This window comes from Stigmatopora argus, chromosome 14, assembly GCF_051989625.1.
Source record: "Stigmatopora argus isolate UIUO_Sarg chromosome 14, RoL_Sarg_1.0, whole genome shotgun sequence".
NCBI classification, from domain to species: domain Eukaryota; kingdom Metazoa; phylum Chordata; class Actinopteri; order Syngnathiformes; family Syngnathidae; genus Stigmatopora; species Stigmatopora argus.
The window spans coordinates 7502158-7525292 of NC_135400.1; the positions used below are offsets into that span (position 1 = coordinate 7502158).

At 39.3% G+C, this 23135-nt stretch overlaps 2 protein-coding genes across 4 annotated transcripts; both read left to right on the forward strand.

The window, feature by feature from the left end:
* The first annotated feature begins 720 nt into the window (after positions 1-720).
* Positions 721-19810, forward strand: srebf2 (sterol regulatory element binding transcription factor 2). 3 transcript variants are annotated; one of them, XM_077618332.1, is made up of 20 exons: positions 721-1040; positions 4263-4588; positions 5120-5273; positions 6253-6407; positions 6539-6658; positions 6769-7038; positions 7441-7555; positions 7628-7779; positions 7971-8169; positions 8290-8465; positions 8579-8828; positions 10420-10589; positions 10674-10845; positions 12005-12122; positions 12205-12311; positions 13690-13822; positions 15196-15367; positions 16474-16650; positions 17353-17464; positions 17672-19810. In XM_077618332.1, the coding sequence occupies exons 1-20, from the start codon at positions 950-952 to the stop codon at positions 17872-17874; spliced, it is 3372 nt and encodes a 1123-aa protein (XP_077474458.1). In that variant the 5' UTR covers positions 721-949; the 3' UTR covers positions 17875-19810. The 3 variants fall into 3 exon arrangements, with proteins under 3 accessions (XP_077474458.1, XP_077474456.1, XP_077474457.1); XM_077618330.1 differs by having other exon boundaries at positions 7441-7779; XM_077618331.1 differs by having other exon boundaries at positions 6560-6658; positions 7441-7779.
* A 61-nt stretch (positions 19811-19871) lies between these two features.
* On the forward strand, positions 19872-22407 carry nol12 (nucleolar protein 12). The gene is made up of 6 exons (XM_077618334.1): positions 19872-20081; positions 20706-20811; positions 20888-20936; positions 21046-21191; positions 21310-21404; positions 21751-22407. The coding sequence occupies exons 1-6, from the start codon at positions 19972-19974 to the stop codon at positions 21950-21952; spliced, it is 708 nt and encodes a 235-aa protein (XP_077474460.1). The 5' UTR covers positions 19872-19971; the 3' UTR covers positions 21953-22407.
* The last annotated feature ends 728 nt before the right edge of the window (positions 22408-23135 follow it).

The window sequence follows — 23135 nt, forward strand, 5'->3', positions numbered from 1 at the left end:
GTGGAGTATGCACATTCTCCCAGTGCCCGTGTGGGTTTTCTTCGGGCACTCCGGTTTCCTCCAACATTCCAAAAAGCATGCATGGTAGCTAGGTTTAAAATTCTAAATTGTCCATACACGGTCCATACGGGTGTGAGTGCGATATTTTGTTCATTTCATTTTGCCCTGTGATTGGCTGGCGAGCAATTCAGGGAGCCTACGGTCCACAATTGGCTGGGGGTAGGCTCCAGCACCCTCCGCGATCCTTGTGAGGATAAGCAGAACGAAAAATGACTGAATGAAAAAAGGAACGTTTTTTTAGGATTAGTGATTTGAATTGATAAAGAACATTTTTTCTTCCATATCTAATTTCTATTTCCTGAAAGTAAACTCCCTTGAAATTGTTGGTTTTCCCCATCTCAAATTGGTTTGTATGGATGATGTTATCTTTAGGATCAAGAGGGTGGTGATTTAGCATTTCATATTCCTGTGTCTATTATTTATGTTTATTTATTGACCTGCATTTTCAATGTGTTATATTTGGCGTTCACGGCTCCATTTCTTGTCAAATTGTCAGAAGAGATGTCGCCGTAGGCGGGGTTTATTAGCTTCTGATGCATGACGTACTATCAGGCCACAAAGAATACTGGTTTCTCATTGGTCAATCTCGGCTGGTCTGCTAACAACAACGCATCCGTCTCCACCAATCCCGACGCCTTTTAGACAAACCTGTCTGTTTGTGAATGACGTAAATCCCGTGGAACAATATGGCGTCGTGTACAGGCAACATAATTGTAAATGAGTTTAACCGGTTAGACTGCAGCCTCATTTGATACCCCTATTTGTTCCAACTTTCACTATAGATTCCAACAAATAAATATTGGAGCCCTGCCTACTGGCTGGCTTCTGTTTATATCCAACTCCAGCCTGCTGTTTTTGCCGATAGGCGAGGCAGTGACGGCGGTCAAGGATGGACTGTGGAGAGTACATGTCTCCAATGGAGAACGTGGACCCAACTTTAGCGGAGTTTGGGAATGAATTAACTCTGGGGGACATCGATGGTGAGTCGCAGTATCACTGACATCGGTGATAAAACGTTTGTTTTGCTCTTGTCATTGTAATTCCACTCCGCTTGATTAATAATATGTGATGTGAAATGCCATTATTTACAGCCGCATTACTCGTGGACTCCTAATCAACCAGGGCATTCTGTCATTAAAATTACTCAAAGATGTTTCTATATATATCTATATAATATATCTATATATGTATATATGAGGAGTTCAGGCATGTGTGTGTTTATCGCGTGAGATGCGTTCCGAACCGTTTGCATTTGGTCACAATTGGATTCTGAGACGATCAAGCTATATTCTCGTTGATAAACACACGCTTGTGTTTTAAAAATTAAAACATACAATCTAGCTAAAATACTATTGGAAGTTTTCCTTGCTATATTTTGAGTGCAGAAAACAGAGACTGTCCTACAACATTTCTTAAAGGAGGGGGGGAAACTATAAATTCCACAATTCTATGAATAAGAATTATGAACTTTTTATTTAATCTCATGTAAATCAGCATAATGCTCACACACAATACAAAAAAGCTGTAAACTAAGCTCAATAAAAAATATAGGTTGCTGGAACATTATGTTCAAAGTGAAACATTACAATGCATTTGAGCCTACTCTCAAGTAATGGTGTTGAAAAGTTGTTTATATACAGTATATATATTTATATGTGTGTGTGTATATATGTCTCATCTCATTTTCATTTCATTTTCTGAACCGCTTCATCCTCATCAGGGTCCCATCATCAAGGAGATGAACAAACATTCACGCTCACACTCATACCTAGGGGCAATTTAGAGTGTCCAATCAGCCTACCATGCATGTTTTAGGAATGTGGGAGGAAACCGGAGTACCCGGAGGAAACCCATGCAGGCTTGGGGAGACCATGCAAACTCCACACAGGTGGACCAACTTGGACATGAACCCAGGACCCCAGAGCTGTGAGGCCGACGTGCTAACCACTTGCGCTATTATTTACACACTTAAAACTGAGCTATGCAGTACATAAACAATTTTGCAAATTTTGTTAAGAAAACAAGAAAAGTATAATGTACCTGGGAGGAATTGCAATGCAACCTATGTTCAAAATCATCTGGGTTGGCACAAGTTGGCACTTTACTTCAACCATTTACTTAATGTTGTGCAAACTACTGCATCTAGAAACTCTCCTCTTCCTAATTGCTCTCTTTGAGACAGAGTAGTTCCATAACGTCTTCTTTTTTCTTTTCACTCACAAACTGACAACACTAATCCCCATTGTACCATCTTGTCAGAGGTTCTGGAGGCTCCTGGGGCCCCTGTTCCGTCTGTTTATCTTACAGTCTGCTCCCCATAAAGTACACGCGTGCATGGTTTTGTGCATCTGTCAGCATAAGTGTCCATCTGAAATACATGTTTGAGTATCCAGGTAGAGTAAATCTTTTTAGCTTATTTCTTATTTCTTAATTTTTGCACTTGCAGACAATAGGTCAAAAGCTATTGTCTTTCTCACCCTCTATGGCTACGTTTAGGTGGACACATTTATTTAGATTAAAAGCCTGATGGGAATAAAAATGTTTCATGTACACACCCCATTTTTAGCATGGGTGTTTGAGGAAATGATGTCTGATTATTTATGAGTGGAACAAGCCGTCAGTATTTTTTTTCCCATGAGGTCATGTCTGAATCAGATTTTTACTTCCGTTACTATTCCATCCGAATGTTTTTTGTTGTTGTTTCCCATGATGTTTTATTTTGGCTGTTCAATGTTGCATACTTATTCCTTTTTTAAATGTTTTATAAGTTTAAATATAACAATAAGAAAATAAAATAAAAGCTTTACTGACTTTTCATTGGGGACTTCAAAAGCAACCAAACAAACAATCACTGAAATTAAAGCTTTCGATAAATATATATATATATATATATATATATATATATATATATATATATATATATATATATATATATATATATATATATATATTTAATAATTAAAGAAGTGAGGGAGGAGTGTTGGTTGGCAATTTATTTTTGACTATGTATGCAGTATAAATATAACATTGTTTCAAATTGCATTTCTTGTCTGTCTGGGCCATCATTATATCATTTTTCAAGGCCACAGTCCGAAATAGTGTAAAATTGCATGTGCCATTTCAAGGCCAGTCCGCAAATGTCTTATCTTGCTACCATAAAAACAATCTCCATGCTTTTTCTCTGTAGTCTAGAGATGCTCTTAAGACCTCGTGATTCCTAAATGCTTCTCCCTTTTTTTCAAGGACATGTGAGAAGTAATACCGGTGTTACTGTTATACTTGGTACCTTGTTTGTAAAATGTGACACGTGTTTGAGGTCACCGGTATCATGGATGTCGCAATTACAGTGTCCTTGACTCTTAAAAGAAAAATGTAGTGACAATTTTAATTAAATATTAAGTCACACGGTGATCATAGCCAGCCCTCAACTGGTTTGGACATCTATCAAAGTTAATGGCAGTTTAGTAATAAGGAGAGAAGTGATAGTTCCTTCGGAGAAATATGTAAATAATGAAACTCTGCACTATAATGTAAGTAAGTACGTATTGCACTTCAAATAATCATCAAATGAATTAAAGAAACACGTTTTTTTGAAAACACATGGTTGTAGATGGTTAAGATGGGGTGTTTCCCATTTTAATTGTCAATTGCCAGCTTGTAGTAATTGTTGATTGTTTTGAATCGATATTAACATACGATGTCCTGCCTTCCACTACCATCCAATTACGAGATAAGTTCTTTGGTCTTTGTTAAACTTCATTAATTATGGTTGCAGAAATAAGAGGTTAGGTGTATATGTCAAGCACTTGTATCACAAGAACATTTACTTAAGTGTACTCAAATATGGTTACTGGCACTAAAGGTATGTGTACTTGCATGTACTGGTACTAAAAATAGGTGGACTTGTGTACTACAGGTACTTGTAATTGTACTCGAGTATGTTTATGTGTACTCATACTACAACTATTTGAACTAATACCAAAAGTACATAACTAGATTTTTTCTTCAAACGTGTACTTATACAACAAATATACCGACCAGCACAACAGAGCTACCCTCTCAGTTTCTCCAGTATTTCGATCCTGCTTGAAGTACCAACTATTGGCTACCAATCTTACAAAGTATGAAATGTACCAATGAAGAAGCCCGCCGTGTTATCATATGGAATGACACGTCTAGTTTTTATTTGTGTTCTTTTTCAGAGATGCTGCAGCTTGTTAACCAGGACTTCCCTGACTTGTTTGAGGAGCAAATGGCTTCTGCTGGCTCTTTAAACACCACCCCTCGACTGGCCAGTCAAAACCCTGGACCACCCCAAGCATCAACCCCTCTTGTCTACCACAGCCCCAGTGCTGGCCTCTCTGCTCCTCAGACAAAGTCCCCCTTATCTGGGTCCCTCCCCCCTTCTCTCTCCCCTGTGCAATCCCATCCTACAACGGCAACGACTCGCAGCCCGCCGCCCCTTCAGCCACGGCCTCAGCTGATCCAAACCATTCAGCCCCATGTGATGGCCCAGCCCACTATTCAGGTTTGACAAAATTCACAATGTGCACATTAACAGTAGCATGTGGTTGCATATAACAGCACATCGATGCAATGTGACCACAGTCTATATCAGGGGTAGGGAACCTATGGCTCGGGAGCCATATGTGGCTCCTCTGATGGGTGCATGTGGCTCTTCGCTAACTGTGAGGTAAAATATGTATTTAAACCGCTGGTGACAGAGCCGAGTCCCTAATGCACCAAAAGGAGCGTCACGTCGGCACTATGGCGCTGACAGTACCTCTAACTTTGATCATCTTTTATTAAATTATATATTTATTACTTTTCTGCATGCACATTTTCATTGGCTAGCAACTGTGAAACAGTGCTGTCAAAATACTTCATTTAGTACTTTAAAAGTGGTAAAATGACCCCCAAAAAGTCACATCTCATTTTTACACTAAAATTCTGAGTATGGCTCTCAAAGAAATACTATTTGAAAATAGGAATTGTTTATAGATCTCTGTGTCAAAAAGTTTCCCGACCCCAGGTCTATATAATGTTTCTTTTCATGCAGATACAGACCCAACGACTCCCCCTTCACACATTGCTTCCAACACCCATCCAGACGCCGACGGCCCAAACTGTCGTGATTACTTCCAGCGGCGGGCAGTCCCGTATTATCCAAAACCCCGTCATCTGCCACTCAAGTCCTACTACTGGTTTCACGGGTGACACATTTGTTTGAATTTTGACCTTGATTTTAGCACATGCTACATTGAAATATCATGTACATTGGTACCTCGACATACGTGTGGTCCGACATATGAGCAATCCGAGATACAAGTAAAATTTTGGGCAAATATTTATCTTGAGATACAAGACAAATTTCGATATACGAGCAGACAGCGGACGCGAGATGCTGCTCATAAGAACATCATGGGCTCTGTCTCTCTCCCCGCAACTCCCTCTTTGTAATGTCTCTGGTCGCAACTCCTTCTTTGTAATGTCTCTGCGAGCACTGGGCGGAGCGTTGCATTTTTTTCAGTTTTTTTTTCCCCCCATTCGTCAGTGCGAATGGCGTATATACTACTTCTCGTTGGCAAGTGGTCGTGCGTTATCCTATTTTGAGGACATTTGTGTGCATCATTTTCGGAATATTTCAAAGGGAATACAAAAGCAAACAGCCCATCGATAGTGAAAGTCAGGTTGGAGGCGGGGCAAATAGAGCCAACCCGGGAGAAGAAAGATATCAAAATGTCAAACAAAATTAGAATTAAGTTTAGTGATAGGTTCGATTAAACTTATTTTTTAGTGTGGCTGCATCGTAATCCAAGTTAATTTAAATTTGTTTATGTAGTGTTACGAGAACCGCCCCGCCCTCTCTCTGCCCCCCCCCTTCGAAATCCGTAAAATTTTAGTACTATTAAACACATTTTAGTAATATTAAACCACTAGTTATGTGTTACTTTGTTAATAGATGGCGAATTAGAACAAATAAAATATTTTTCCAATCCAATATCCTGTTTTTGGTGTTTTTTTCAGAGGGTTGGAACAAATTAATTTGTTTTTAGTTCATTTCAAAGTGAAACGTTCAACATACGTGCTCAGTCCCGGAACGAATTAAGCTCGTATCTCGAGGTACCACTGTAATTATTTTCAATCTGGCTCATCACTGAATACTAATTTGTCATGTTTTTGTTTTCACAGGTCTTGGTCTTCAACCACAGGTCCAGAGTTTTGTGACATCACCTCAGCTCCGACCAGGCACTATTCAGCAGCACCTTCTGACAACTGGCCAGACCATCCAGACTCTCTCTACAGCACCAACTACAGTCCATGCGATGCCACAGCAGGTTCAGCAGGTCACTAACTATGTTTTTTTGTATGTTTAAAAGTCTAAATTGATATAAACAACCAGTATTTGGTATTACTTCTTACAGACGCATCAGATTTTGAAGTTCTTATTTTAACAGCATGGTGGTTCTTTCACTAGCTTTTGGTTCCACAACAGCAGATTCTGAAGACAGATTCCTTGGTTCTATCTACCATGCCAAACACAGCAGGGATCACCACATTGACCACACCCCTACAGAACACAACACTTCAAGTACCGGTACAGCTCTAGCAATACATGTATAAAAAAAAAAAAAGTCAATGCTTTTAATAAAGGGCTCCTTCGATTATGATGTCACTCCCTTTTACGTTTTATATCTTTATCTGTAGACGCTGTTGGGGAGTAACCTCGTGACTACTGTTCTGGGAGGAGACAAGCTAACATTCAAACACATACATTCAAGCGCTTCCCAATGCACAAATGGAGCCATTTCAAGTATAGAGCAAAGCGCTATGACTGGAGGAGGGTTGTGTCAAGGAGGGGTTGTAAAGGAAGGTGAGAGGAGGACTACCCACAACATCATTGAAAAGAGGTACCGGTCGTCCATCAATGACAAGATTGTGGAGCTGAGAGACTTGGTCGTTGGCAATGATGTAAAGGTCAGTGATTTTATTTTTATTTTTAAGAATTTAAAGATTTTTGGGAAATTTGAGAAAATCTAGCTGCTGTAATATGTGGTAAATACAATGTCCACAATTCACATTTATTTTATTTTTTTATTTTATATATCCAACTAAGGTAATGGAAATATTAAAATTGGTGCGAAATTAGGAAAATGTGCTTTATCTTTGTTGTAATGCTATTGAGTCAAGCAAGCAAAACTAAAAAGAAGTAACTTTGTAAAGGTAGTACTGTGTATATACTATATAATAATGTTTTTGTATAGGATGTCATCAAAAAATATATAACAAATGGTTTGGACCACCAATTTGGGGCCTTTCTGTGTATCTTTCGTTGATTAGCGACATAGGATACTCAAATGATTTTTTTTTGGCCCTCAGATGCATAAGTCAGGAGTGCTGAGTAAAGCTATAGATTATATTAAGTACCTGAAACAGTCCAATCACAAACTCCGACAGGAAAATCTGGCTCTTAAGATGGCAAACCAGAAGAACAGTAAGTGTAATATATTGATAAATAAATGTAGCAAATTCCTTATACCCTTCATCTTACCTCTTGCTCTCCCAGAGCCAGTCACGCTGTCCGAAGATATGGAGCCGAAAGAGGAAATTGTAATGATGTCACCTCCAGCGTCTGACTTGGGTTCAGTATCCCCTCACCAGTTCTCCCCCTATGGTGTAGACTCTGAGCCGAGCAGCCCCTTAATAGACCATGACCAGGTAAGCTACAAGGTTTTAAAAGCCATCATTTTCTTTTCGATAATGATGTTGTTTGCTTTTTGTTTGAAACACTAGTTTGCCTAATACTGGTTTGTCATTTGAGGGCAGTCTACAATTCAGCAGCGCACATGACACACTAGTCTTATCTCAGGCTAGTAAACGTTTTAACACCATATCAATCTTTCCTTCAGATGAAGTGTGAGCCAGATTCTCCTTCCTCTGTTGGAGTGATGGATGGTTCTCGCCTGCTTCTTTGTGCTCTGACATTCTTCTGTCTCTCCCTGAACCCACTGCCCTCGCTCTTGGGTTCCGAGACCTCAGAAAGCTTCTCAGCAGGGCACGGCCCATCTCGAGCTCTGTTCTGGTTCCCGAGTCCCACACAGGATTTTGGTGAGAAAACCGAGCATTAGTGATCCATCTATATTTGTCTCTATTAGAATTCAGCGGCGCACGCCTTTGAGAGAGCGTTAAAATGATGATACATTTGTGCTTTTTCTTTCTTAACCCTAGCTTCTTGGCTCCGCTGTCTCTTGCCATGGGTGATGGTTTGGATGCTAAGTGGACTGGGAGCAGTTTGGGGTTGCGTGCGGGTACTCTACCTCTGGGAACCCGTTACGCCCCTTCACTCCCCCAAGTCAGTCTCATTCTGGAGACATCGAAAGCAAGCTGATGTGCACCTTAAGAGAGTTAGTACACTTCACTGGTTGTCGTTTACACAGACTGAATATAGATGTTTGCCATTATTCCAATTTAGGCTATTGTGGTCTCTTCCAATAACTTTCTATTTTTCTTCTCACAGAGAGATTATGCTGCAGCACTCAGCAGTTTAGAAACCTCTTTGTCAATTTTGACCAGAGCGTTGCCTTCCACCAGACTGGATCTGCTCTGCTCATTGTCGTGGAATTTGATTCGCTATTGTTTGCATCGGCCAACTCCTCTCGGTTGGCTGGTTCACCAAATCAGAGGGAAACACGAGGGAGACGAGGCTCGGACAAGTGCCAGGGATGCTGCCCTAGTATACCATCGTCTGAGCCAGCTTCAGCTCACTGGTAAATAAGGGAACTAAGTGATAACCTTTCAGAAGAGGAGTGTACATGAACATGGCATACTTAAAGTACCTCACCGAACAGAACTTCCCAGCTGTTAGTTCTGCATCTGTGGGGACTATCGTATAAGTCAGGGGTGTCAGACTCGGGTTGGTTCGCGGGCCGCGTTAACGTCAACTCGATTTCATGTGGGCCAGACCATTTTAGATAAACTTAGATAGACTTTTTATAAATGGATTAAAAGAACTGTATTAAGAGCCCTGCATATTCAGTTTTTTTTAATAGATCTAAAACAATGTTTATTTTAGCTTTTTTTTTTAAATATATTTTTAGATTTTACAAAATGATTTTTGAACTAAAAACACAGAAAAAATTGATTAAAAATTACAATTATTGATTTAAAGGGGGGAAAATCAGGAAATGTACTATACATCTATACTCTTCATTTTAATTTGATCCTAAAACAGAAAGTCGGCACTCATGATTTACTTTCCCGCGCCACACAAAATGATACGGCGGGCCACATTTGGCCCCCGGGCGGCCACTTTGACACATGTGGTATAAGTAGAACACACCCAGCTTATTTGGTCTCACAGACCTGCTCTTCGTATTTTTTACCTTTTCTCTCGATGGTGCTTTGAGGTATAGTAAGATGTGATTTTTTCCCCCTGCAAGATCATGTGGATCATCACTGTTTGAGCTAAAGCTGCACTGATCAATCAAGGTGGATTTAATATATTGTGGGGAATCAGCCAATCACTAAAAATCTAACTGATCTTTCCACTGATCACGTCTCGAGGCAGTTAGCCACATTGGTGCGCTAACAGTTGTTTTGTGATCATTAACTCTCTGAGTGCCTTTCGCAACAATATACATAACATCTTGTTGAAGCATTGACTGGTAATGTTTCATGGCCATTGACAGTGATATACGTCCAATCCAATTTCACTGAGGGATGCTGCTTATGAGTTGAAATGAGCATAAAAGTCCACTTGTTTTGGTAGATTTCTTTCGTGAGGGAATTTAGTCAGGTAATGCCTATTTAGTCAAAAGTTCAAATATGCCTCACATTCAAACGGTTCCAGCATTGAAAGTTATTAAGATTTGAAAAACGACTGGCACCTGATGTAATTTGGGAGTTCTGTTCAACAGAAAATCAATGTATCTCTTTCCTCATACCTTGTGATTCTCTATTTCTCAGACAAATTCTGTTGAATTTAGATTTTTGGTAGATGAAATTAGAGTTTAGAATGAGGTTTTGAAATTTTTTGAATAGTTTTTTTCTTAATTAAAACTACACTGCATGTACAGTATGTTCACAAGTATAGTTCTCAATGTTTTACAATAAAACAAAGTAGATTGGAGTGTTGAAGGTGATGCTGATTATGAAAAATATCACGTTTTTTTTAATGAAAAAAAATGAAAATCATTACATCAGACTCTTGAAAAATCACTGTAGTACAAAATCCAGTGTGCATTTTCAGCGTTGTGTCTTTCTGGTTGTCAATGAGAAAGAACTGTCAAGTTTGGTTCTTCACTTGAGCGGTGATGCACTGTAAAATGGCCATGTTTTGTGTTGTACCTCTGCTTCCAGGGAAGCTGCCTCACCGAAGCAGGTTGTGGGCCCTGTCTCTGTCTCTAAGTGCTGTCAACCTCAGTGAGAGTGCGCAAGCAAAGATGGCCCCCGCCCAAATGACCGAGATTTATCTCACTGCAGCCGCAACCCTGCGCACTGTACTGGGACTCCATATAGCCTGTTTGCCTGTATGAAGCTCATATATTCATCTTAAGTATGTCATCTAGTCTTTTAATGAATCCATTTGAACTATTTCAATCCCTTTTTCACAGGGCTACTTACTCAATTGTGCTGAGAGCATTGCAAATCAATGCGAAGCCAAGCACATTCCTGACTCCCTCCGCTGGATCTTCACCCCATTGGGCAGGCATTTTTTTCTCACCTGTGATTGGTCATTGAAGTCAGAGAGCAGTGATGGGGTGTTTACATCACAAAGAGACCCAGGTATAAACAACAGAGTTGAACTCTGTCTACCAAAGCAATGAACCACTTACAGGGCAGTCATTTAACTCTTTGGTGCCATTGATCAATGTCCACCTTGTTTAGATTTGGAGGGGTGATTGCAATCATTTTCTTTGATTCCAATTTTTTGTTCTCCCCCTGGCAATAAACCCAATATAGAGAGTTCACGTATTGGGTTCCCTTCGTGTGCGGTCGATTGGTCGCCGGTCTTTTGGTCGCCCGTTGTCGCGGTCGGGGCGACCAAAAGATCGGCGACCAAACGAGGTAAAACAACACGGTCTACGCATCAATAAAAGCCAACAATGGCCATGAGCAGTTTCACTGAGCCGACGTGTGAATGTATAAGAGTTTGTATGTACATGCGTTGTCCCTTTAAGAAGCTACGTCAGTCAGGGTCTTAACAAGTTCTCCAACAAAAAACTATAAAAGTCTGGGAAATTTGGAGCTTTTCTTTAGCCTAATAATTACTAGGGCATTAAGTATAACTAAATAGTAATTCGCAGTTTGTATTTAGGGAATTTGAGCAACGATTTAAATGGTAATTATCACTTACCTTCCGGGCAACCAAAAGACCGGCGACCAATCGGTTCCCTTGAAGGCACTAGAGCTGCTAGGGGTGCACAAACACACCATTTGGCCTTGCCAGGCAAAATGAATTCAATGTTTATCGCTGTCAGCGCTACTGAAACATGGTTGGTTATACAATGGCAACCTTCCCATATGTAATGGATTTGCCGCAGCTAATGAGTTAAATACAAATGAAATTAAACAGGACAAATGAACTATATTGTATTTCTGTTTATATTCATTTTGTTATATTCATAACATATATTTAATTCTGTAAACAAACAAATTCTAAAATATATATATATATATTTTTATTAATACGATTAACAATCACACATTTTGGTTCATGTAAACCACACTTGTATACCAAATGTAAGGAAACTTTGACCCTTTAACGGGATGTTTACTGGTAGGGATGCCCGGTCTTTATGGGGTTCTTTTTTTTGTTCAATTGCAAAAATACTCACTTGCCATATAAAGGATTTGGGTGATGTTTTACAATTCTGTAATTTACATTTAGATGTCATTGTGAAGCATATGAAGTCCTTCTCTAACTGTAAATATTTCCCTTCAGCGGACCCAATTGCTCAGTTGCACCGCAGTTTCTGTAGAAAGCTGCTCGAGCGAGCAGTTCATACTCTCATCCAGCCGCAGAGCGACTCAGAAGTGGGCAAACACAAAGCGAACACTGGGTAGGACAGCAGTGCTACTACGTTGCTTAAACAAGAATGCTCTACATTACTCAGAAGTCATGCCTTCATTTCCTTCTTCCAGGGAGTTTTCCACTGCCCTTGTGTTCCTGCAACAGTTGAATAAATGTACAGAGGATTCTCCTTCTGCCCCTCCCTTCTCAGCTCCTTCCAATCACACTATCACGCCAGGTACAGTATGTACACTATTAAAGGTTTTGAAGATGAACTCTTTCAGAGTCAAGCATTGTCTGAAAAGACAATGTTAGATTAGATTAAACTTTATTCATCCTGTACTCGCGGAAAACACAGACACACGAGAAGACATTGTAGACCAGTGGTCTCAAACCGGTCCTCAAAGGGCCGCAGGAGATGCAGGTTTTCATTCGAACTGAACAAGCGGACACCTTTTGCAAGTTTAATCAGTTGATTGCTAGGTTCTACTTATTTTAGAAGACCCCTAATTGGTTAAACTGTCGACACTGGATTAGTTGAAACAAAGACCAGGACCCACTGCGGCCCTTTGCGGAATCGGTTTGAGACCCCTGTTGTAGACGTAAATAAATAAATAAATAAATGTCAAATGAGAAGCAGAATATTTCATATATTATATTATTTTTATTATTTATTCATTCATCTTCTCAACCGCTTATTCTCACAAGGGTCACGAGGCGTACTAGACCCTATCCCAGCCGACTATGGGCACGACATGGGAGACACCCTGAATTGACGCACAACCATTCACACACATACTCATATATAGGGGCAACTTAGAGTGTTCAAACAGCGTAGCATTCATGTTTTTGGAATGTGGGAGGAAACCGGAGTACCTGGAGAAAACCCACGCAAGCTTGGGTGAACATGCAAACTCCACACTGGAGGACCGACCTGCATTCCAACCCAGCACCCCAGAACTGTGAGGCGGCATATATATTTATATATATTTCTATCATTATTATTTTCTTAATTTTATTTTTTTTGTATTTAATTATGAAAGATTAGATTTCGACTTTTCGTCTTAAAGAAATGATGAGGAAAATCAAATGGTCACTGGCAAAATAAAGGGACAATTACTTTTTTGTAAAAAGAAAAAAGTTTGAAATTTTCAGCACAGCAGTGAAATTTGACATGAATATGTTTACGTTTAGTGATACCAATAGTTCTTACATTGTATAAAACCTAAAAAGAATGGTGGCAAAATAGCAATTTACTTTACATGCCATTGGTAGCCTAGATTTGGTTTGCGGTCAACAGTTGCAATAAAAGAGTTTAGTGCAAAAGAAAAATTCAAAATCTATTGATTCCTTGCAGTAGCAGTACAAGGACTGCTAATTTAACTTTATATTTTTTAATGGAATAAAAGTCATGTCGTCAATATGATTTTTATTTTGCAATTTACATAGTTCTTGTTATCTTAGGCTGAGCTCTTCCACACACATTGAACACCATAATGCATAATATTGCATTTGATTGGGAAAAAATATATTTTCAGATTGTAACATTTGATTTTTGAAAGATAACAATCCGAAAATTGCTTGCTTGCTTTGTTGACTCTGTTTTTGTCTCCCAGTGAGAGATCCAGTAAGTCGATGGTGGGCTTTGGTCCTAAAAGCTGCAGTCTACTGGCTTCAGGGTGATGACGCTACTGTGAAGTCTCTATTGGTAGAAGCAGAAAGAATTCCAAGAAGTCTACATGCTCTTGAGTGAGTGTCATGTTTCATCAAATCATCAATTGGCACTTTGTTTACATTGCATTACCGTGTATTTATTCAGTATTTTTTTTTCCAAATTATGAAACACCCCATATTAAATACAAAGAAAAATTAAGATTCTGTTCTCCACACTGCTAGTTTATATTGTGGAGAAAGAGTGGAATCTTTTAACCATGTAAACGAAGGTTCTCCATCTCATTAGCAGCTTGGAAATTATGGCTAGCCTTCATTTCACTGGCCTGCTTTAGTCCCATTTTTTCCCCTTAATTTTGTACTGATTAATGCACATAATGCAACCTGTACGGCCGGTGCTCGTAGAGATCTGCACGGGGAAAATGCGGTGAGAAAAACGGTGCAGTGTTATCATAAGTAGCCTCTCGCGGACTCGTATGCTCGTATCTCAAATTTCTTGTATTTTGGGGCACTCGTATGTCATGGTACTACTGTACAGTGGTACCTCGAGATATGAGCTTAATGCGTTCCGGGACTGTGCTCGTATGTCGATTTTCTCGTAACTATAACGAACGTTTCCTATAGAAATGAACTAAAAACAAATTAATTTGTTCTATTTCGCCGTCTATTAAAAAAGTAACAAATAACTAGTGGTATAATAGTACTAAAATGTGTTTAATAGTACAAAAATTACATGGATTTCGCGGAAGGGAGAGAGAGTAACAGAGAGAGGGCGGGGAGAGAGAGGGACTTTTTGCACGGCAACGCGCTCGTAACATAACATAAACAAATTTAAATGGACTTGGATTACAATGCAGACACTCAAAATAAGTTTGATCTAACCTTACACTAAACTTAATTCTAATCTTGTTTTAAATTTTGATACCTTTCTTCTCTATTTGGCTCTATTTCCCCCGCCTCCACCCTGACTTTCGGATGCATCCTAGATGTTTGCTTTGTATTCCCTTCAAAATATTCCCAAAATGATGCACACAAATGTCCTCACAATAGGATAACGCACGACCACTTGCCAACAAGAAGTAGTATATATAACTCTCGTATTAGCGATCGCCTCGCCATCCGCAATGACTAACGAGGAAAAAAAACAACTGAAAAAATGCAACGCTCCGCCCAATGCTCGCAGAGACATTACACGAGGGAGTTGCGACCAGAGAGACATTACATGAGGGAGTTGCGGGGAGAGAGAGACAGTGCCCATGATGTTCCTATGAGCAGCCTCTCCCGTCCGCTGTCTGCTTGTATGTCAAAATTTGTCTCGTATCTCAAGATAAATATTTGCTCAAAATTTTACTCGTATCTCAAATTGCTCGTATGTCGGGGCACTCGTATGTACCACTGTACTGCGGTTCACTGTACTATAGCTAATGATCTGTTCCACCTTTCGGTTACAGTCACCCACTGCTTAAGGCCGTGCAGTTACTCTGTAAGTCGGTCCAGACAAGTCTTTCACCTCTGAAGGGTGAAGGGACACCGGCCTGCCTACCCCTTTGTGACGAAGCCAGCAGCTACCTGCGCTCAAGCATCTCCCTGCCTCTTGGCCAGCCTGGCGATTGCCTAAACAAGGTAGAGTATTTTCTAATAGTGTTTTGGTGGAAATCCCTTGATGTGATTGTGGGAGGCAGATGTCAGATGTGTGCAATAGAGATTTTAGGAGATGGCTGTAGTGCATTGTAGTTGCATTGCATGATCTTAAAGTCGAGTGCAATGCACCCCCAGTGCATTACAGAGGCCTCCCAGGTCTTCGCGCGGCTTCAATACTGAGCACTGTGCAGTAGCATATTAGTAGTGTATGATCATATGCGGCGTGGAAATTATGCAATTTCACTGTCGAACAGGAGTGTGGTTCCAAGAAACAAGCAATCGCAGCTAGCTACAAAGTTGCTCAACTTATCACCAAATTTGTGCGAGTGCAACGCTATGTTCAAGTCAACAGATTTTTTTCAATGAATTGTACAATGCATTTGTGGATGAATTTACAACATTTAGACATTAACACCATAATTTCAGCAAAAATACCTTGACGTGCGAGTTGATTTTGTTCTCTACATCACTATCTACGTACAATAATTATTAACTACGTAATTAATAATATTAATAATGCTATTCTTCTTTTCGATCTATACCACCGGTAAGCCATTGAATCATTGTTGGCACAAGAGGGAACCACAGTTCCTTTATCATTTGTTTTAATATTGTTTTGAAGTCATATCAAACAGTGGAAGATATTATATAAAAAGTAATGAACCCAAATATTACTTTTCCACTTCAAATAATATGAAATATTAACAGCAGTTTCACTCTTAAACCAAAGTGGGTCTTTCAAAATTGACTGACTCACGGAAGGAATTATTTTTTTTTAGACAAAATGCAGACCTTATTTATATAATTTTGTCGGTAAACTAGACTAGTGAAAAAATGCAGAGCTGCAGAGTGAGGGTACTGCAATTTTTTTGTCTACTAATATTTAGAATATAGCTTTTTTGATGACGAGGAACGAGAGGTATTTTTATACCGTAAACCTTACAACTATATACTTGTATACGCTTATTTAATGATATATTTATTTGATTTGGATTATTTTTCAATTCACTAACCCCTCTAGAATGCGGTACATTTTCTTCATCTAATAACTGTTGTTTTCCATTCTTTTAAATCTGTTTTTATATAAGGCAATGGAGCTCTTGGTATGCGACCTTCTTCTGACTTTAAGGACCAGTTTATGGCAGCGTGGGAGCAGCACAAATGGAGAACCTGGCCCAGCATCTGCATTACAATTGGCTGGTTTTCAGAGTGACCTCAGTGCGCTTAGAAAGCTCACACAGTGCTCCAGACTGGCACAGTATAAGGTAAAGTCAAGACTCAAAGGTTAAAGTATAACTCGCTAAGATATAATGAAAATTGACTTATCATCCCTATCTTTTGGCTTCGATTCATATAGAACAGGGGTTTCAAACTCAGGTTGCTTCGCGGGCCGCATTAACGTCAACTCCATTTCATGTGGTCCGGACCATTTTAGATCTAATATCTAGATTTTTTTTTTAAATTGGATTAAAAGAACTGGATCAAAAGCCCTAAATAGTCCGTTTTATAGATCTAAAGCAATGTTTATTTGAGCTTTTTTTTTTCTTAGTATTGGAAAATGTCTTTTAATCATGTTTTTTATTTCAAACGGAAACAAAATATTTTGGGGGAAACGGAAAATATTTGTATATTTATTTTTAGAGTTTACAAATGCTTTTTGAACTAAAAACACAAATGAAAAAAATGGATTAAAAATTGCAATGATTGATTTTAAAAAGGGCAAAATCTGGAAATGTAATGTACATCTATCATCATTTGAATTTGATCCTAAAATAGAAACTCATGATTTACTTTCACGGGCCACACAAAATGATGCGGCGGGCCAGATTTGGCCCCCGGGCCGGCACTTTGACACCAGTCATGTAGAACATGCTTTTTGAAGCCTCATTGATCCCGAGAGCTTTATCTCTTCTTGCTGTATGTACATCTGGTTAATGTTTAGGGAACTGCTGTGTCTCTTGCCGTAGGTGTTTCTCCACGAAACCACAGTGAGGCTGATGGCCGGCGCCAGTCCCACAAGGACACACCAGCTACTGGATCACAACCTTCGACGCCGAACGCACGGTCTACACACAGCGGGTAAAGAATACATCGAAACTACTTTTGCATGCGACAAAATCACAGTGCCTTGTCCAACCCATTTGAAATATGGTTATTTGGCAGCGAATCGACAAATGTTCATTCGCAGCCACCCTCCCAGTTCAAACAAATGTCCGTCTACTAATGATTAACTCATTTAAAGAGATACTACGAAAAATTCCATGCGCATCTTTACTTTGTCTGCAGAAGGCGAGCGGGAACGGGCGCATGCCATTCTGCTGGCTTGTCGCCACCTGCCCATGCCCCTGTTAACTCCACCCGGGCACCGCGCCCACCTTCTAGCGGAGGCCAAACGCACCCTGGAGCGTGTGGGAGATCGCCGATCCCTGCAAGATTGTCAGCAGATCCTGTTGTGCCTGAGTGGGGGCACGACCATCGCTGCTTCCTGAACACATACACACACAGTGAGACTACTGTCAATTAATTTACAGTATAGAAGTGATAAAACCATATGTTTTTGAGCCTTTGTCAACCTCACTGTTTGCGCCTCCAACCCAATCCATTTCTGGTCTTACTGCCTCATTCATATTTAACACGCTAAATAGGGAAAATCAGGTTTAACGGCCTTCTAGCGCTGTATGATATGATAATAACGATATACAGTATATCGCCCAATTGATATAAAACTTTAAACATTGACATTTGACATGTAGAGCATTATATGGAGCTGTTGCTACAACAGACATTTTGGCCAGCAGATCCCACCTATTTGTGTTGATGGGATTACAAATACCATAGATGTAACAACAATCGTGTTCAAGATGGCCCTCTCAATATTTAGCAAATTGGCTCCCCCTGCCAACTGTATGTGATTTGTGCATGCAAGACAATTTAAAATAGCAACACATGAAAACCGCACAGAATACAGACAAGTCAATTCATTCCAAAAGCATCAGTAATTTATTATTGAATATATTATGCTAATATTATTTAGAGCAGTCTTAAGACCAAAACCACCACAACTCACATCATCAGTTGGTCATTTGATATATTTACATTTGAGCAAAAATATGTATGTTACAGAGCTGATTCTATTTACACTGGATACATTTAGGTTCAGGCACTATTTTATGCATTTATCATTTGAGGCTGGTCAGTTTATTGTCAGTACAAAAATAGTAAGTGGGGAGAAGCTGTCATAATTGCTGTAAAATCTTTGACCAAATAATTTAAAATGTATTGTTTTGTCGCTTTTGGATATTATTATATAACATAGCCCATATTTTGATTAAAAGAATGATATCAAACAGCACTATGGCCTTCCAAAGAAAAGGAAGCTTCTTCTTTTTTTAAATACATTTTAAAATCCATGCTATTTTGCAGGTGCTTTAGTAGCTCTTTGATGCTAAGTTCTGCTTTTTTTGAGATATCAAAATCAGTTTTCCAAATTAAAATTTTAGGCCTCTGAAATGCAATTTGGTTTACTTTCTACCGTAATTAATTTCGCTTTCCATCTACCTCATTTATGGGCTTTTACTATGTGGAAAGACAAAATACCCAATTACCAATTTAGTCTAAATTGGAAACAGGTCCAGATTTTTTATTACAGGTATCACCCAGAGGTATTTTTCTTTCACAAAATGTCAAATTACATCGTCGGGGTGCTGATAATATGCTGGGTTTGTTACTAATATCCTACTTATGTAGGCAGACACATACATGTAAATTATTGTTCTACATGACAGTTGTAAATACAAATAGACTAACTTTTAAAAGTCCAATTAAACTAAGTCAGGGTTATCTCAACTATTCCACAAAGGGGAAAATGGGTGCAGGTTTATGACAGACTGGGGAAAAAAATCTAACTCTAACAAATATTATAGATGGTGTGGTAGCTTTGGCTTGCCTTTTTGTAGCAATGCAAACTATTCATTTTTTTATAAAGATACAAACACAATTTATGCTCGTAGAAACTTCCACAAATAGAATTAGAGGTCAGACCACACAGATTATCCCCTTTCTTGTCTGTGAGAAAGAACAGAGCAATGCTGAATTAGTCATTACTATAGGCTTGGTTTATTGCTGTTTTTTGTTTTGTTACAGCTTTTTTTAAATGTCTTCTTTTTCCTCCTTAAGCATTTTACTTTTGAAGATCTTATTGTTCACTATTTTTAAGGTGTTTCTTTTATAATAAAACAAAACGTGGTGGTTGGGATGTTTTCTTTAGGCCATGAAAAAGACAATACTCATCATATTACAAAGTAAGGTAAGAATCATCATAATCATCATTTAATAGTTCCATTTTGCAGCCTATTTTTTTGGTGCAAATATTGTACACACACAACAAATAAACTAATTGCCTAGGTGATGAATGGATTTCATAAATCAGTTTGTTTCTTATTCCAAGTGATTTTGCATTGGGGGAACCTTTCTTTCGTGCCATGTTTCTAGTCGGACATAGTTAGCAAAATGTGCATTCATATTGCGCATACCCGGATGTAGTGCGGCCGAAATCACGTGTGCATGCAAAATAAGCGCACAGAGCAATGAAAAACAGAAAGAAGCCCAATAAAGTGTCCAACAAGGCTAAATTCAAGCCCGGATCCAAGAAAAGGGAAAATAAATGCATCCTAACGTTTAACGATGAAGATAGGGAGTAAGTGTTCTTTAATTAGTATGTATAGTTGTGACCGTGTCGCCGGTGTTCCTCACGCTTTCGAATGGCTAAATTTGTTATTGAGTTACTATTATGCCAACCTAATTGTTTGTCCTTCCACATAACTTCTTTTGGTTTAAAAACCGATGTTGCTAAAAGAACCACAGTTCTTCTAAAAATATATATTCTCATATCGACCACAGTAACTTGACATATCACTACTTAGCACGAAAAACTATTTTTTAAAAAGTATTGACAACCCGCTTCCACGTCATTTCATAAATTAACATAGTTACCAATGTCCAATTCATTCAGAAAACGATCAAACTATCGCTACTTGCCCTCCTAGTCACAATAAATTGGACGTCCAGCGCCGTCCATGGCACGGAATCCTGATTTTTCAATACAATCCGTCACCGTTCAGATGGATTTGATGATGAGTTCATAATTGAACCCGTCCCTAAACTAAAAATTCAAGTATGACTATGATCCTGTGTGATGTATGAACAACCTCAACACAATCACTTCCCTTGCTGTCAACTCAAACTGAATGTTATTGCTTAACGGATTTGTAAAAGTATTTTTATGTACGGTAACTATTGTTTTCATGCTTCTTTCTGTCAGAGAATATCTGACTGGTTTCCATAAAAGGAAAGTGGGAAGGAGGAAAGCTGCGGTTGCCGAAATACGCAAAAAGATCAAGGATGAACAAATCAGGGTCCGAGAAGAGGTAGGATCATAAGAAATTGTTTTAGATGACACAAAGACAACTGTGTTGGTCTGATTACTGTTTTTTTTTTTTGCAGAGGCATAAGGAATACTTGAAAATGCTAAAGGAGCGACAAGAAGCACTTGGTGAGTCTGAAAATGTGAAGTGTGCATGATAAATTCACTGTTGTACCTTGACTTGCCAGTTAGATCGGTCGCCTTGCGATTTGATAAATATTTTCAATGTTCTGTACAGGGGAAAGTGAAGATGATCTTGAAGATGTGATCACCAATACAACAGAGTCAGTTCAGTTCGACCATCCTAATCACACAGTCACGGTGACGACCATCAGTGATCTTGACCTCACGTCGAATCACCTCCTCGAACGAATGACAAACAAGGTGAACATACTGCCTTGAGTTTGCATCAAGTCTAATTGACTGCATCTAGAAAACATACGTATTGGTTAAATGATGGTAGGTAGACGAGCCCTGCTATTTAGTGTCTTTTTCTTTGAAGGTCAATGGGGAAAATGAAGATCATGAAAACAAGGAAGAAGAGGTGAAAACAAAGAGAATGCCCAAAAAGGCAGGGAATCCAATTTTGAACAAAAAGTAAGACCAATAATTTCCAAATTAAAGTTGATTGTTTATTATCAGATCCTTATTAGATGTCCCCCTGATCGCGTCACTTTCAGAGAATCAGAACCGGGTTAAAAAAATCTCTTTTGTTATCATTATAACTGGTTTGATTAAACTTTGGCATCCTAATCATAAACGAGATGGCGCGCCCTCTTGTGGCTATTTGTTGCTAATGTTTACTCCATGGTTGACTAGTTTAGCTCTTCAGAAGAAGTCAAATTCTATATTTTAACATTGTATAAGTCGCAGGCTCCAACACAGAATGAAAAATGTGTCTTATACTCCGGGATGATTATCCATCTTTCTCGCTTCCTTGTAGGATTCGCTCACTCACTGCCTCACTGAGTACCTTCACCAGCAAGAGGACGATGAAAGGGAAGCAGGAAGGCCGAAAAGGACGGGGCCGGCAGACGGACCGGAGGGCTGACGCGAGAGTTGCCGAGAGCAAAATAGGCACCAAGAAGACCACCAAGCGGCAGCGGCGACGAATGACGGGAAAGAAGCAACGTCAACAAGACTGAAAGATCACATTTCTAAACTTTTCATACAGCGAGGAAACACACGAGTTGAATGACTCGCATGTCTCACAGCTAACGATGAGGCAAAATGGATGCGTGGGCAAAAGCCAAACAGAATCTCTACATTAACTCTTTCGGCGCCATTGACGATGATAGACGTCCAAAAGTGTGGCTCTTACCACTCTTTAAATGAGTTCATCACTAGTAGCCATTTGAAATGGGTCCTACTCCAAATAGGACGTCTAGCACCGTCAATGGGATTCATTGAGTTAATATTAAGTGGGTATATATATATATATTTTGACTGTGACAGTTGCGCCTATTTTTAGCTTCTCACAATTCCTGCAATGTAAAAAATTTTGTATTGTGATGTCATTTCTCTACACAAAATGTTTGATCAGTTTTCATTAAAGTGTAGTCGTCACGTCGCACCCTTTATTTTGACGGCTCGACCTCAATATTACTCTTTCCTCGAACAGAAAACAAGTCTTGAGTTTAACGTTTGTTCATCCTCCTCCTCTCTTGTGTTTATTTATTTACGCTAACCTGAGCTAACATGGGTCGGCTGCCACCATCCGCAAACGTTTAACTTCGCTTTCTTGATATTTAATACAAGGGGGGGTCTGCTGACAGTCAACCCCTGAGTCGTCAACCTTGCTGATGTAGAGCCTAGGTACCCGTTGTTGATGCTTCTGTTTCACTCATTGTCTCCGCAGCCAATAGGAAGGAAGGATGTGCAATGGGGGACTATGGAGACCATGAGGATGATTCATGTGCTTGCTGGGGGTCAATGGGAAGTTCTACTCAGGCAACAAGAAGACTGACAGGTAAGTTGTGATCATCTTGTTAATGGAATTTCAGATATTTAGTATTTCTTATTGCTGGCTTGTGTTTTATTGAGCTTGGTGTTAACTCTAGAGAACTAAAGAGCATTCTTGGCCGGTTTGTGTTTCACTTTTACTTGTGCGTGGGAGGTTATCATCTTACAGTTTTTTTTGCTCTTCAATTACTATGTACATCAGAGTTTGCAACAGTTCAATATAGTTCTGTAGTCTCCTACACAACTTGGGGAAAGCATGGTGATCTCAACCATGTATTATGGGATTGGTTGGGTTATTAAATGTGTAACGTGCTGGAAATTGATTAAAGTAGATCTGTATTGAAAGCACCCTTATTAGTCTATTGG